This window comes from Hoplias malabaricus, chromosome 17 (genome assembly GCF_029633855.1).
Source record: "Hoplias malabaricus isolate fHopMal1 chromosome 17, fHopMal1.hap1, whole genome shotgun sequence".
Classification (NCBI taxonomy): Eukaryota; Metazoa; Chordata; class Actinopteri; order Characiformes; family Erythrinidae; genus Hoplias; species Hoplias malabaricus.
In genome coordinates this window covers 12,948,816-12,964,146 of record NC_089816.1, presented here as the reverse complement: position 1 = coordinate 12,964,146, position 15,331 = coordinate 12,948,816, and the positions used below count along the sequence as shown (strand labels likewise).

The following is a 15,331-nucleotide window of genomic DNA, read 5'->3' as shown; positions in this document are numbered from 1 at the left end:
TGTTCTCCTCCAATGCATTGAGCTGCGTTAACAGCAGTTTAAAAAAAGATTGTAGCTTGGTTCAAATGTCTCAGAGGAAGCATGTGCTTGCATTCACCCTCCCAGGTTGGTGGCATTGTGTGTAATTTGGGGAGTATTAGCTAGCAGGTGCAATTGACTGATGACCAATGATTGGGGAGAAAACTGGGTCCAAGGCAAAATCAGTGTATACAAAATAATTAATACACTAAATTTGTTTAATTAAAATGTGCATATTACTTATGTGTGAATAGAATTTTATTCCATCAATGCAATAAATATTTCCATGCAAGTTTGACCGTAATTATGATTAAACAATGCAATGATTTTGAAATGCTTCTGAAAAACGTCTAAAATTCTCCAGATTTACTGAAAGTAATAACTTATTCTATTAGCTTCCATTCAAAGTCACAGATGTTTTTACGCTCTCCTTAAAGGTTACTTTTAGGAAACAAATGATTTCCTTCCTACTGCAATAGTATGTGCATAATATATGAAAACATGCGGTTGCACATAAAAACTTAACGAAATATCGTGAAACATCGATGTTTTAGGTCTGGAACAGACACAATGTGCCAGAAATATCATCTTAAAAATAAACACCATCAAAAACTATGCGCTAGATAAAGTCAAATAGAATAATTACAGCTCTCTGTGATAAAAGCTGCAGTTGGTTGATATTTTTGTGTATACTTGCAGTATCTGTTTTAAACAGAGTTTATAACACTGAGGTAATTGATCATAACAAACAATATATAAATACCCTGATATTGAATGATGCATGGGTTTTTTATCATAGAATAAAGGCATTGTACGATAGATAAAAGCTGCTCTGATGTGGAGATTCCTCTTACCCAGTGTCCAGAGAGGAGTGCCTCTTCTATGGAGTGTAGGGTCCAGACAGGTGGGTCCAGTCCCCAAGGTTAACACACATACCCACACACCAACACCCACACCCTCAGGAATACACACCCCATGTGACCACAAGTCTTTCTCATTGGTGTGTGCTGAAGGTCTAAGTCTATTATTACCATTATTATATCCACAAACATTATTCAGTGAAATTCTCAAACTTTAAAACACCACATTCTCTATCCACAGTTGAACCCTTTGAAGTTTTAAATGTTAGGATGCTTGGTTTGTCAGAATGTCAGAAAGAAACCGTGTCAAAATGGACATGAAAAAAAAAACTGGACAAGGAGAGCTTTTATATCCACTTTAATTAGTACAGTTTGAAGGATAATACAGATGCTACACTCAATGCTGATTTTTTTTCTCTTTTTATAATAAAGCACAAATTTAATTGTATAAACACTCCAATACAACTTGTGGACATTCTGAATTTGTGCAAAAGTGTCTGTGATTCTAATGCTAAGTATCCAACTCTAAGAGTCTCTATGTGTTTGCTAAAGCAGGGCTATTAGTAGACCAGCGATTGTTAGAAATTACAGTGGAAAATAAAAGATTTATTCCACCGTTAAAGTGGATCACATTACTTTCTTACCTTGTATGCGGTGAATGCTAAACTGGATGTAAAAGCTGTGTTCTAAGTGCTGTACTCGCAGAGATCATGACTTCAGCAAATAACATCAAATAATGAGACAAATTTGTAATAACGACTGAGTTAAATGCTTTAGCCAAGTATCTTCACAGGTTGGTGACGACCACTGAAACGTCAAGTCGAGATGTGCCAAAAATACACAAAATACTAGAAGCTTCTACAATGCTTATATTTCTTTTGTCAACCAAAGAAATTAGTCCAGGGAAATTAACTTGGATTAACTCTACGTCTTAAACCAGGACTCAGTATAGTCTGGGTGTCAGCTTGATTATTGACTAGTACAAGAAATGTTGCATAGGACGTGTCGCTCTCTGATCAAAACACCAATGCCCCAAACCTTTTAGGAGATGATTAAATTTCAGTCTAAGTTAGCTGGGTCAAATCAATTAAATGGAGATACAAAGATTTTGTTCTGAGAGCGACATTATATTATTACTATTCTGAATGCTAAATCAGAATGACAATTTCTACATTTTTTTTCCCAACCCGGTTGTGGCATAAATGTTTGTAAAACATACACATGCTAAACAGCAGTCTTGTCTTCTCTTCATAAGGGACATTCAGCTGTGTTTATTTCCTTGTTCCTGTAGAGAAAGAGAGGAAACTTTTATGCACTTCACACGACACTGAGGAGGTCAGGCGCCTCTCACTATTCATTGGAATCTCTCAGTGCGTGTTTGCATGTTTTCTGTGACCCTGACACACACACACGTACACAGTGAGAAACAATCTGAGGCCTGTGACACAAGCATGATGGACAGATGCCTTTCACGTTAGCAAAGAGGTGGGACACCAATCTTTGGAGCTATTTCAGCTCTAAACCTGTGCAGGATGAGAGATTTAGCAAAGCTTAAAGAACAACGCCTCTGAATATAGAGGAAGCGGACTGGTATTTAGTGATATTAAGAACTATTAACAGTATAAATCACGGTGCAAATGTCAGACACCACCTCTCACTTAGATGACCTCCTGTTAAAATGCTCATTAAAACACACAAGCATTTACAACCAAGTATAGCATTTTTATTTAATGTGTTCTCCTTTGCTTATATTACACATGACATACTTTTGTGATGAATTCCTTCTTCAGACTGAAAAATGGAGTCATAGGGACACTGTTCCAAACCTCCAAAGATCTCCAAACAATCAAAGTTGCTTGTATTATTTGCTTCTAAAGATCCAACTAATCTTAAAGACCTTTAATATGGCTGACATCTGAACTCTGGAGTGGTCAGTTTATTGTAATTGTTGATTGAAAACATCAGCAGCTGAGGACATATTTTTTCCCCTTTAGTTGTTTTATTTTAGTTGTATAATGTTGCAGAAATGGCTCCTTGGCACATCTTGACACACCTTAAAGTGGATAGATGGACAGGAACGCCTGTATTTTTAAAGTTTGATTTCCACCTTTCTCACAAATAAGATTTACACACTTCTCATCTGATGGGAATTTGGGCATTTAAAAAAATGAACAGTTTTTGAAACTATTATTTATTTATTCATGAGAAATTAGTGAATTTATGGCTATTGTCACTGGAAATGAAGTGAATAAAAAGTGAAAACAGTTAGATATGCACTGGAGTTACAAAGTTAATGTAACCAGCATATAATGAAGGATTAATACCACAAATCACTTCGCAAACCCTAGTTAAATAATCTTGACCTAGTAGTTTCTGACCCTAAGAAACCTTTAAAGCACAGTAACACAGGGTGTCAAATTATTAAAATAATTAATCGAGATTTATCTTTTTTTTCTTGTAACAATTTTATTTGCTCATATTTAAGGCTTTAATGTAGGTTTTTCTATTTAAAATAAGAGGAGGACATCTGTGTATTTTTTCTAACATGTCACAAGAAAACAGCTGAAATATCAAATTTTATTCTTGGTAAAGCTTCACCCACCAACTGGGTCTTTAAACACCAGGGTCACATTACTATAACACTGTCTGAATAACACTTTTATGAGGCACATTTTAACGTTAAGCTATTTGACTGCATACTACATTGAGCCAATCAGTAGAGAGCCGACCAGACCTCGAGTGGTTGTGGGTGCACACTGGGTTGTTTACTTATTTTCCATAACAACAGAGAAGAGTGAGCATCTAGTGAGCAGAGCCATGTGACACAGTGGAACATAAAGCAGTACCCTAGAACTATGGATGGTTCACAGGGACAAACTACATATCAGTGTTTATTGTGTTTGTAAAAATCAGTGCCATTAAACATATATTGTGTTAACATGTTATTAACGCACAAAGTTTGACACAGACGTAGCCCAGTAAACAAGGAACGTCCCTGGACATTCAAAATAGGTCTAAAAGTAGTCTGTCCGTCAAGGACATATTTTAAACGTCAATGGACATCCAAAATCCATCTTAATAAGTTGGTTAAGTGGTGACCAATCGGTAACGTCAGTGGACGTCCAAAACGCGTTTTATACAAGTAATTTATTTCGGGACCAATTAATAACATCAATGGACGTCCAAAATACGTCTAATAGTCGTCTTTTCAATGTCTGTGTTTGGACGTCTTTTCAACTTTCATTTTCAACCTTAAGAGAACGTTGATTAGACGGCAGTCATTACGTTATTTCAACGTTGAATCAACGGCTAATTGTTTACTGGGAGTGCATCTCAGTTTAGGGTGAATCTCTGGATGTTTGGAATAGTGGGCAATCTGTTGACTTCTACTCATAAGAACAGGGTTTAGTTTTGAGTCCCTGGTTAAAACACTTAACCCAATGTTGACATACATCTGTCAAGATATCTGCCCTATTAACTCTGAGAATTAATGATATTATATACATTTCAGACATCTCAAGTGTGTCCTCTGCAAAAGCTTCAAGCTTAAGATGTAATATTTCTCTATTTTTGACAAGTTTCAGATTTTTCTAAATTCATGATTCATTTGTTGAGTTAGGACAGCTGCAGTGAGAAGTGACAGGTGTAAGTGCTGCAGCAGCGCAGGTGAATGGACACGTAAGAAGGTCGAGTCTGTAAATATAGAGCAGTGTGGCATTCTGACTGAGTGATTTATGGAGGTTCTGACACGGCGCTGGACAAAGAGCATGTGCTGTCACCCTCTTTCTGTCCAACACTCCCCAGAACATCTGAGCACCCCTCACACCCTACAGAACACAACAATGTCTGCTCAGTGTCAGCTCTACATCACACAGCTTCAAAAGACTGCATTTCACCTACAGCAACAACCAGCTGATTTACCCTGCAATTCATTTATTCCATTACAAAATAAAAAATGTAAATATATATTATACAGTTACGTCCTTCAGTTTATTTACATATGGGCTGTGATTGGGTTGATGTAATATATTTTATGATGCACATATTTTAATTATGGTTGATATTTTCAGTTGTGAAACACCTCAAGGTCCTGGGTTCCCTCCCTCCTTCCCTCCTGCCTACCCCAAATGGATGAATGACAAACCATGTCTCATTTTATTAGAACTGTGGGCTATTAGCAACACAATTCCAGTGGGACCCATAGAATGCAGGCTTTAATGTTTCTCGTTTCTTGTTCTTGCCCTGTCTTATGTGCCCTGGTTATGTGTTTAAGAGTTTAAGAAAAAACACATAAATCTGGCAGAATTTAACTTACCATTTGTGACTGATTTACCCTTGAATGGAAACACCTGGAATAAAAACAACACCCAAAAATCATAAACATGATGCAAGTAGTGAATGTTCAAACTCATCAGGTCATTAAAAATGTACCGCTAGTTTTTAACATTGGTTATCATTATAAAACATCATTCAAACTTTAAAAACATCATTCCAGTTTAAAATAAATTATGAGAGCACTGACTGATGCGCACAGCATGGTTTCCACTGCAAAACAACACCAAGCATTGCTCACATTACATACACACACACACACCCTTTTTCACACTATGTATGTGTATTTGTATTTGAGAAAATACAATGCAAAATGAATCAGCAAACCAATGCAGCAAGACACAATACCCTATTTAGTTGAAAAAATCTGTACAGCGCAGCTCCTATATACTTTGGGAGCAAATTGTAAATGCCATGTCATTTTGGTATATTCTAAACCACTGTTTTTCATTATTTGAACAGTGTGTAGAAACGTACTTTAACAACTGAAATCTAATGTGATACACAAGCAAAGAGCACAATCTCCTGTGAGGTTGTAACACACATTTTTGATCGTAGTCAAAGGTTTATAATTGAGCCTCATTTATATTGTTTACTTAGGTGAATGTATTCAGCTTTGCCCCGCACTTCACTCAACCTCCTGATGATGTCACTCCATATAGCCATTCAGTGGTTGTGCACACTCTCAGTCTAAAGCACAAAGTGAAGAATAAACTTGCAATTGCACAGTCTTGTCAGCTCTCCTGCAGTACTCACTGTGTTTACCTTTAATCCAGATATGGGACTTTGTGTCACTGTTTTTGCTAAATGTATCAAATGGAGTCCACATTAAAGCACAGCAAATGAAAAGAAGAACACAAAAAAGATCTCTGGATTTTGAGGGATTGTGCCTATTGAAATAGTTCTAGTGGGTTTACCTTTGAAGGAGACGAGCCCTTGGTTTCCCACATGCCTCGAGCTTTAGACACGTCAGTTGGCTTTGGTTCCTAGCGAAATCAGACAGCACACTGATTACACACCTGTAACCAAGACCCTCATACTGTCCAGATATTTTTGAAGCTGACAGCAGCTTTACCTCATCAGCCCAGAGAGGAGAGAGGAACAGCAAACAGAGAAAGCAAAAGACCAGGATGAAGGAGAGCTGTGGAAAACTTCCAAGAAGAAGTTATTCAGCTTTCAGAGCTACAGAAACAAACGATTTGAGATTAAGATGAAGCTATAAAACCTCACAGAAACAAATGAAAAGGAATGGAGCAAAAATGGCAAAGCATATAAAGCAGTGTGCAAATGTCAGAGACAGTCATTCCATTTGTTTTGTTTCAAATTACTTCAAAACAGCAATTACGTGAAAGTGAAGTCATTTTTCAGGATTAAGAAGAAAGTAGAAAATTTATATTTATCACAAGATTATATTAAATCTCAAAAAGCAATAATTTGCATTTATTACAATTACATTATTTTCAAAAGACTCACTTTGAGTTTTTACCGTAATGTGCTGGGATTTATTTTCCAACCTCATGATACAAATGACCCAGGTTACAATTTCAGACTCATCATTTCTTAAATTTTACTCTGCACTTTTACCGTCTTTTATTTTTCTCAGTAAATCCTTCTTAGAGGCTACACATCCTTTTCAGACTCATGACAAAATTAAGATAAAAGCTTTCTGTACTTTTTATATGATGATGACAGCTCTGCTGGTCTTAATGTAGATCTTGACCTTAAAATAAGACAAGTGAATGTATTGCCTTTGATATTTGCACAACACTGCATCGAGGAATGGAAAATATATACAAGTTACTTTTAAAAGCATTTTTTTAAAAATGCCTTTTGCATATAAACCATCTCTGTAGCTTAACATCGTATGCACTACATATATGTACACCAGTCAGCCATTACATTAAAGCCACCTCCGCATTTCTACACATTCTACACTGTGCAGCAACAGATGTGCTACAATCTCTGAGTTTAGCCATAACCTAGGTGTCTAGTACAGCAGCCAATGGGTGAGGTGTTTAAAAACTCTAGAAACACTGCTGTGTCTGACCCACTTGTACCAATACAACACACTCTAACACATCACTGCAGCACAGAAAAAGATCCAACGGCCAAAAAACAGCTGCTGTGCGGTGGTCCAGTGGGGGTCCCTACCACTGACGGAGAGGGTGAAAAGGGACAAGAGCAACAGATGGACTACAGTGTGTAATTGCATAACTACAAAATGCATCTATATGGTCAGTAGAGTTGATTCAATGGACAATGAGCATGGAAACAAGGCGGTTATTTTTATATTATGGCTGATGAGTGTATATTTTCTGTGGTCCTAGTACTCCAGTTTAAAACTATTAACCCCTAGAGGGCACTCCTACATTATTCAAACCAAGATTCAGAGGCGAACCGAGTAGTTCCCCATGGAGAGGTTATGGTTCTGAGCTATATCCATCAGACAGTGCTGGATTAGCCTGATCTAGCCCTGAGAGAGGTCCTAATGGCCATGTGTTTTCATAGAAAATTCAAATAAATGAAAGTCTATGATTTATAATGGTGCATATTCTCCCTACTGAGAATAAAAAGACAATCTAAGGAATCTAAGGACACTGTAGTTCTTCTCCTAAAACAAATGTGGATATTTAAAAGGAAACTCTGTTTGGAGAAAATGAGGTTTACATTTCAGGCAGGGGACACAATGTTCATGTATCAGGTTAGTTTAACGTCCACAGAGACTGTCCTCCAGCTCCAGTGTCAATATGATCAATGGAGAAAGCTACAGTGACTGGACTAAGAGTTCCATTCACATCTGAATGTATGTACATTAGAGACATTACACTAGAAGTGATCTTTAATGGCAAGAGTAGCTTAAAATAAACATAGGCTACGTGTGAAATACAGTCTGGGAGAGGAGAGAAGGGGAGAAGCCTGGGAGAAATGTTGGACCCCTGCCATCTGACCACAGAGCACGAACTCTTAAAGTGCCTGACCTTGAGCTGATTGCCACATACATTATCATCTATCCTCAGTGAGGCTTTTTGGGGCCAATCTGTCTGATGAGAAAAGAGGGTATAGTGTTTCGGGTGTTAGAAATCGATTCCCAGTTACTGCTTATCTTCTTCTCAGGAGACGAGTTCTGCATGGCCAGTAGATGGTGATGTGTAACTGTTTTCACAGATGCTCTGGTCAAAACTACTACTCCATTCCAACATGTGAATTACACAATATGGCCAAACGTTTGTGGACACGACTTACGATGAGTGAATTCAGCTACCTCAGAGTGTCCCCACTGTGGACACAGATGCTCAATTGTGCATAAACATACAGTATAATTTTCATACAAATCCTTTAAAAATTAAAAGGGTCACATGGAGCAGGTAAACATGAGTCACCATTCTCAATGCCATAGAGGGGAGGGGAATATTATCATTTGTCTAGGGAGCAGCAGGTCTGCTTTTTCTGGACTGATGATACTCATTCCAGTTCCTTTGGGATGAGCGGACGTGGTGTTTTTAATCCAGAACATATTATCCCACATAGCTACCTGACCTCACAAACCTTCTCTCGACTGGATGCCATCAAATCCTCACAGAAATGTAAGAATCATTAGTATAATGTATACTCTTAAAAATGATGTTTTTTCAAGGGTTCTTTAGTAAAACAAACGATTCTTCATCGAACCATGAACACGTAAAGAGCATTTTGAATGTGTAAAGGTTTATGTGCACATGTGAAAATGTGCTAAAAGTTCTATATTGCACAAAAAGATTTCTTTTACAGTTACAGTGCCAAGCTTGTTATAATATAATGGTGCCATATAGAACAAATTTCTGAAAAGTGATCAATAAAACCATTCTTTATCAATCTGAAGAACCCTTTCACTGTGCAGAGAACCCATTAATCATTCAGAAGGTTCTTTGGATGTTCAGGGTTCTATATTAAACCATTTTCTTTACTAAAGAACCCATGAACAATGATCATTTTAGGTGTGAGATATTAAAATATATAAGACCAACAACTTGATTTTATAAATGAACTGTGTACTCACAGGTTTGCCTCCTGCCAGTTTTCCTGGTGCAGGGGTCTTTGTCTCTGGAGTTTTCGTCTCAGTGGGCTTTTCTTCAGCTGGCTTTGTATCAGGGGTCTTGCTCTCTGGAGTTTTGGTCTTCCAGCTGTTGATGCGTCCTGCCACACCGATGTTCAGTCCAGCTGTTTCCTGCGTAGGCAAAATCCACTATTATTATTTACGTATCCACAGCTAACAGCCTTTCCTGTTTAGTGGTGAGCAAATCTTGAGATCACTTGGCAAGGAGCAATGATAAATAGAAAACTGCTGTGTATTACTTATCATTGAATGCCTTCCTGTTGTTCCCCAAAAAACTGAAATATGTGTAGAATGAATATAATAACACATAATACAATCTAAATAATATTTAAAAAGAAGAAGTTCCGAGATTAAAAAACGCTACTACTGACAGCCATCCAAAACCTGGACCACCATCAGAAAAAAACCTATGAGACTTATTCCCTGATAGATCTGTAATATCTCATAAACTTCAGCATCATTGATTTGTAAGATTCACCCAATGTGCACAACATATAGATTTAGTTCAGTTTAGGGGCAGCTCATGGCTATTTCCTAACACTACATGCTGATAGTGGCCCTGGGTCAGATATTGTCCTGTACCTTGGTGGCAGCAGGGGAGGCAGCGGGTCCTGGAGGAGGAGGACTCTGGACGTTACCCTTCTCCCACATGCTCTTAATGTTACGCACCCCTTCTACCACTGGAAGGTCCTTCACTGGAGACTTGGGAGATTTTACGTCTTTAGTCTGGATTAAAATAAATAACTGTATTATTAAATATATATTTTATGGGGTTTTTTTACATTTCCATCCTTTTGCTTTGTCCTGGCATATTTGAAACATGATCTACAGTCCAAAAAGTCTGTTATCCTCACCTGAACAGCAGAAGTGTACTGCTCCAGCCTGTTGCCTATCTTACACACGATTGGGGTGTGTGGTGCCTTCACTGTCCTAAAAATATTGAAGAGTCTTTACTGGTATTTACTGCAGTATCTACTGAGCAACAAGGACACATCATAAAGATAAGGCACTTACGTTTTATGGGCTGATTTATTCAAAAATTCAGCTTTCTCTCCAATCTGTACAAACCATTCAGAAATATATACATAAATACACATATGATCTCACACAACACACTTACTGTACAGTATGTAATGTATGTCTTTAACAAACCAACATTTAAATATATTAACCTGTAATAGAGGTATTCACACTGTGGGTCATGTGAACTGGGGTTGGGGGGTGATGTCAGATGTGAGATTGAAAATATATATATATTCAAATCATGGCTACAACCTAATTTAGTATTATTGGATTATTTAAGAAAACAGCTGCTGTGCGGTGGTCCAGTGGGGGTCCCTACCACTGACGGAGAGGGTGAAAAGGGACAAGAGCAACAGATGGACTACAGTGTGTAATTGCATAACTACAAAATGCATCTATATGGTCAGTAGAGTTGATTCAATGGACAATGAGCATGGAAACAAGGCGGTTATTTTTATATTATGGCTGATGAGTGTATATTTTCTGTGGTCCTAGTACTCCAGTTTAAAACTTTTTTAAGAATAAACTTTTTTAAGATTTAAGAATAAAATCGCAATTAGTGCCAAAAATTTTGCATCATGCAAACCTGGCAGGGACAAAATGGCAAGTTGGCATCCGTAGGAAAAATGTAGCCTACAGTATAGATGCAGTCTATAAGCTCAGCCTGTGTAAAACTACAAATTTAATTATTTACTGATGAACACTATTATTTTTCCAGTCAGGGAAAGTCAATGACCAGTGGTGTAAAATATGTATCAGTTAACACCTTGTAAGGCACCTAAATATAGGCTAGTACATCACTGCAGTGTCAGGTCAGGGACATCTGACCTTTGTAGAAGCTCCTTTTGGAGAGACGCATTTAAATGGCGTCTTGCCCTCTTCAGAGGACTCTTCTTTCTGGCGCTTCTTCTCCGCTGCCTCTGCCCTCCTGCGCTCAATCTCCTCCTTCATCTTCTGCCTCTCTTGCTGCAGAAAAGAAAGACTGTCAGGAATCTCAGAATGAAATGCCGCTTCTAACTGCACTTTTGAAAAATGGTTCACGGTTCAGGACAAATTACTTTCAATGACCTTCTTTCAGTTAAGCCATCAGTGTTTGTTGAATCAGGTCCAGACACTTGTCATGCTTGATCATACACTCTTTAAGAAGCTTCATGTCTCTGAAATATGCATACCTCTTCTTTGGCTTTCTTGTCAGCCAGCTCTTGTTTTTTCTGCTTTTCTTCTTCCTCCAGGATCTTCTTCCTCTCCTCCCTCTTCCTCTTTAGCTCTTCCAGTTCGGCCTCAGCTGACTGCTGTTTCTGCTTCATCTTCTCAAACTCCTCGCTCTCTGTCTCATTTCTCCGCTTCTTCAGCTCCACCAGCTTACGCTCGGCCTCCTGCTTGACCTTGGTGTCTTTCTTCTCCTCCTCAGCAGAACGCAGCCCAAAACGGCTACACACACAGATACACACACATTTACAATTATGTACGATTAAAAATGTACCGTACCTATATAAACTGTATAACGCATAATATTATAGTACTTATCAAACTGAAAATCCCTCACACCAATGAACTATTAGAATTGGTTTTGTGTGCAGGGTTTTTGTGTGAAATAAGGTGAAAGCCACCACAGCAGGAATTTAAGACTCTGATTAGACTCAATAATTCTCAAATAAAATTAATGTCTCCAGATCTTCGTTAAGAGTTTCATGTAAAATTATTGATGTTTGTAAATTCTTGAGTTTCTTAAAATCAACTAAACTGGGAAACTCTTGATTTTTTTACTGTATAACCTTTCTCAAATCATAATCACTTTTACCCCAATGGCTTCTCAGGTTTCCTCAATTTAGCTGCAGTATCTTCTTCATTCTGCTGCTTCACTGGTTCTTTCTGCTCAAGTGGAGATAAACATGGAGAAGTAGACAGTGAAACTGAAAGTGATACTGAGCTGTTTCTCAGGGTAAAAATGTTTCAAATCATAGACAGCTTACTTTATCACGTAAAAAGAACGGTTTGGGCTTTTCCTCCACAACCTACAATAAAATAAAAGAGTACTCAGCTGTTATAAAAATAAACAGGTAGAAGTCAGAAATGGCCAAAACAAACTCTAAGTAATAGCCAATTGTAGGAACAGATTTTGGGTACAATTATTGCTGTACTAGCTACTCCTATTTGGGGTTAATTTGATGTAATTATTCTAATGCGCAAATGTGGAAAATGCATGCTTAAAATGCCAGAATACATTGAATTTCTTCTGACTTCAAACCCTATAGCACATCAGCCTTGGCTCAAAAAGCAAACTCAAGGCAAACAAACAGCAAACTCACAGCACCAAGCCGTTCTTAATAATGGCAGTGTGAGCAAACATCAAGCCAATGAGGTGACCAAGCCTGTGAGGTCTGTGTTTAAAGAGGAATTCCACCAATTTCCCTAAATTTCCTCATAAACAAATGAATAAAATTAAACGAGTAAAAATGCCAGTATGACTAGTTTGATGGAAGATGCTCAATTCTATAAAAATAAAATGACAAAAATTTCTCTGCCTCTATCATTATCACCAGGACATACTGGAACATATAAAGGATGTTTATGTTCATGAGTATTTTGTCTAGTTTTAAAAAATGATTATTAATAGTGTTGTAAAAATTGTAATATCAGGTTTCTATCACATCTTATAATCAATTTTTATGTTAAAAATATCTATAACCTCAATAATAAAAATGATGAAGAAATTTCAGCATTGTTCCCCTTTAATTGCACAGACAGACACTTTGTGAATATGAATATTTTTAAACACAGTACAAAAGCGTGGAAAAGACCCAGCGAGTGAACTAGTGACCTGCAGAGCTCACACCCAGACTGGAAGGAGAATACCTCCTTGGGTTTAACATTTTCTTCAGTCTTTGCTTTTTGTTTTTCTTCAGCCTCCTTCTTCCATTTTGGTTTTTCTTCAATATCCTTTTTTGTGACTTGCGTTTTTTCTTCAGGCTTCTTCAGACCCGGTTTCTCCTCAGGCGCTTTCACGGCAGGTTTTTCCACATCTTTCCTAGGGAGCTCAACTTTCACCTCTACTTCTCGCTTTGACCTGCCTGGTTTTTCTTCACCTTTCTTCTCTGCTATATGTGGTTTCTCTTCCTCTTGCTTCGGTTTCTTCAATTCCTTTTTCTCCAGGGGAGGTTTCTCTAGAATGAGGGTCTTTGGAGTGGTTGGGGGTTCTTCAGGTTTTTCTGAGGGCTTCTCTGTCTTTTCTTCCTTCACTGTCCTTTCCTCCTTCACTGGCATTTCTTCCTCCACTGGCTTTTCTTCCTTCACTGTTTTTTGTTCCTCCACCTGCTTTTCTTCCTTTATAAGCTTCTCTTCCTCTTTGCTCTTGGTTATAACAGGTTCTTCCTTGGTGTCTTCTACTTTTTCCTCCTCTGTCACTGGTTCCTTTGGTAGCAAATCTTCCTTTTGCGCCTCTTTCCTTTCTAAGTCTGCACTCTCTAGACTTTTATCTGTATTCTCCTCAGCCTCTATTTTAACACTCACAGCTTGATCTTCACACTCTTCCTACAAAATATAATATTATTTTTTTATGTAACTACTTCAAACTCCATCCTATCAATTATCCATCAGGAGCCCATAAAATGAATAATAACACACCCATACCTCACTTCTGGAGATTAGTTCTTTGTTTTTTTCTTCTGTAGATACCTGTAGAAACAAAAATTAATCTACATTATATTTAAAGTTGAAATTCATTAAGAAAACCCATGCCACAAAACCACATTCTATTAAACTGTTTTGTCTTAAAGGAACAATCCGTCATTATATTCAATGTCTTTTCTTCACACTATTAAAAAGTCATTATACTGACACCTAATGAGCTTGATGTGCCAGAGAGCAATGATGTGTCATTACATCAAGTTTCAGTATGGATGCCCACTTGTGCAGGGACCCACTCTATGGAGCATATTTTCTTCATGCTACTTGACACCTGTTACAATGACACCTAGTGGCCTGGATGTGTTAGAGATTATGTACTAAATATATGTTAAACATGACTGCCTCCCTGTGGGGGACCTGTTCTGTAGACAAATGACCTGTTCTCTGAGGTACAATCTCTGAGGCTTCTCTTCTGGTTCCTCCTCTTTCTTCTCGTCTTTCTCCTCCTCTTGTGTCTCTTTCAGTTCCTCTGCACCTGATGGAGATAAAGGCTCCTCCACCTTTTCTGCAGCTGTCTCCTGCACCTCCACTTTTGCCTCCTCCTCTTTCTGCTCCTCTTTTTTTTCCATTCTGTGGAAGTTGACCTCGTTTGTGGTGGGCTCCACTTCTGTGTCCCTCAGGTGGTTCCTGAGGCTCTGACTGTCTTCACTGGTCACTGTAACAGTGGTGTCTTCGTCTGTGATGGTGGGGTCAAACTCTTTCTGTCTTTCCATGGCCTCCTTCATCCTCCTCTGCCTGCGCTCCTCTCGCTTGGCCAGCCGGTCCAGGAGAGCCTGGTCATCATCATTAGATGCTTGGCTTGTAATCAGAGTTGTAAAACCTGCCTCTTTCACACTGACAAAGAGATAAATGGGATCATTGTAAGGATAGATGTGCCAACAACAACATAATCAGATATACTTACAGATGCAGGTCTAGTTAACATAGTCATAAATCTATGACTGTAAGAGAACTCTGTTTGTATTTGTTGTAAACCATCGTGTGTACTGCAAACCATTCAGCAACTTGTTTTGTAGACTGAGGTTTGGCTAGATTACATGCAGACAGTGAAGCTAATGACTGTTAGCATCAGACATTAGTGGTAGATTGAGTGTTATGAGCCTTTATGTGTACTTTCCACCTTCCAATTCTTGCTATAAACCCACGACGTAAAGGGTGCACTTTGATTAGCTACGTTGTTTAAAAGTGAGAAGAAAAGGGCATGAGGGTTAAAGTCTTTTAACAGCTGAAGAGCTGAGAGCAGAATTGGAACACACTCACGTCGTTTGTGACTTAAACTTCTTCCACCGCGGTGAACACATGAGCTCGGCGTTACGTT

At 38.2% G+C, this 15,331-nt stretch overlaps 1 protein-coding gene across 8 annotated transcripts in view; it reads right to left on the bottom strand.

Moving 5' to 3' along the window:
* Positions 1–1,274: 1,274 nt before the first annotated feature.
* The window catches only part of cald1b (caldesmon 1b), a 36,857-nt gene continuing 22,800 nt past the window's right edge, over positions 1,275–15,331 (bottom strand). For 2 of the 8 annotated variants that reach the window (XM_066649480.1, XM_066649481.1), the window contains exons 4-17: positions 14,391–14,847; positions 13,957–14,001; positions 13,183–13,857; positions 12,300–12,341; positions 12,128–12,198; positions 11,499–11,757; positions 11,155–11,292; positions 10,318–10,361; positions 10,158–10,233; positions 9,886–10,029; positions 9,247–9,414; positions 6,128–6,196; positions 5,194–5,227; positions 1,275–2,163 (exon numbers count right to left, since the gene is read on the bottom strand). In XM_066649480.1, coding sequence (XP_066505577.1) covers positions 2,150–2,163; positions 5,194–5,227; positions 6,128–6,196; positions 9,247–9,414; positions 9,886–10,029; positions 10,158–10,233; positions 10,318–10,361; positions 11,155–11,292; positions 11,499–11,757; positions 12,128–12,198; positions 12,300–12,341; positions 13,183–13,857; positions 13,957–14,001; positions 14,391–14,847 — 2,236 coding nt within the window. In that variant the 3' untranslated portion in view covers positions 1,275–2,149. Of the gene's footprint in view, positions 2,164–5,193; positions 5,228–6,126; positions 6,197–6,285; positions 6,393–9,246; positions 9,415–9,885; positions 10,030–10,157; positions 10,234–10,317; positions 10,362–11,154; positions 11,293–11,498; positions 11,758–12,127; positions 12,199–12,299; positions 12,342–13,182; positions 13,858–13,956; positions 14,002–14,390; positions 14,848–15,331 lie in introns of those variants that run through there. The other 6 variants (XM_066649484.1, XM_066649482.1, XM_066649483.1 and 3 more) reach the window with 6 other exon arrangements.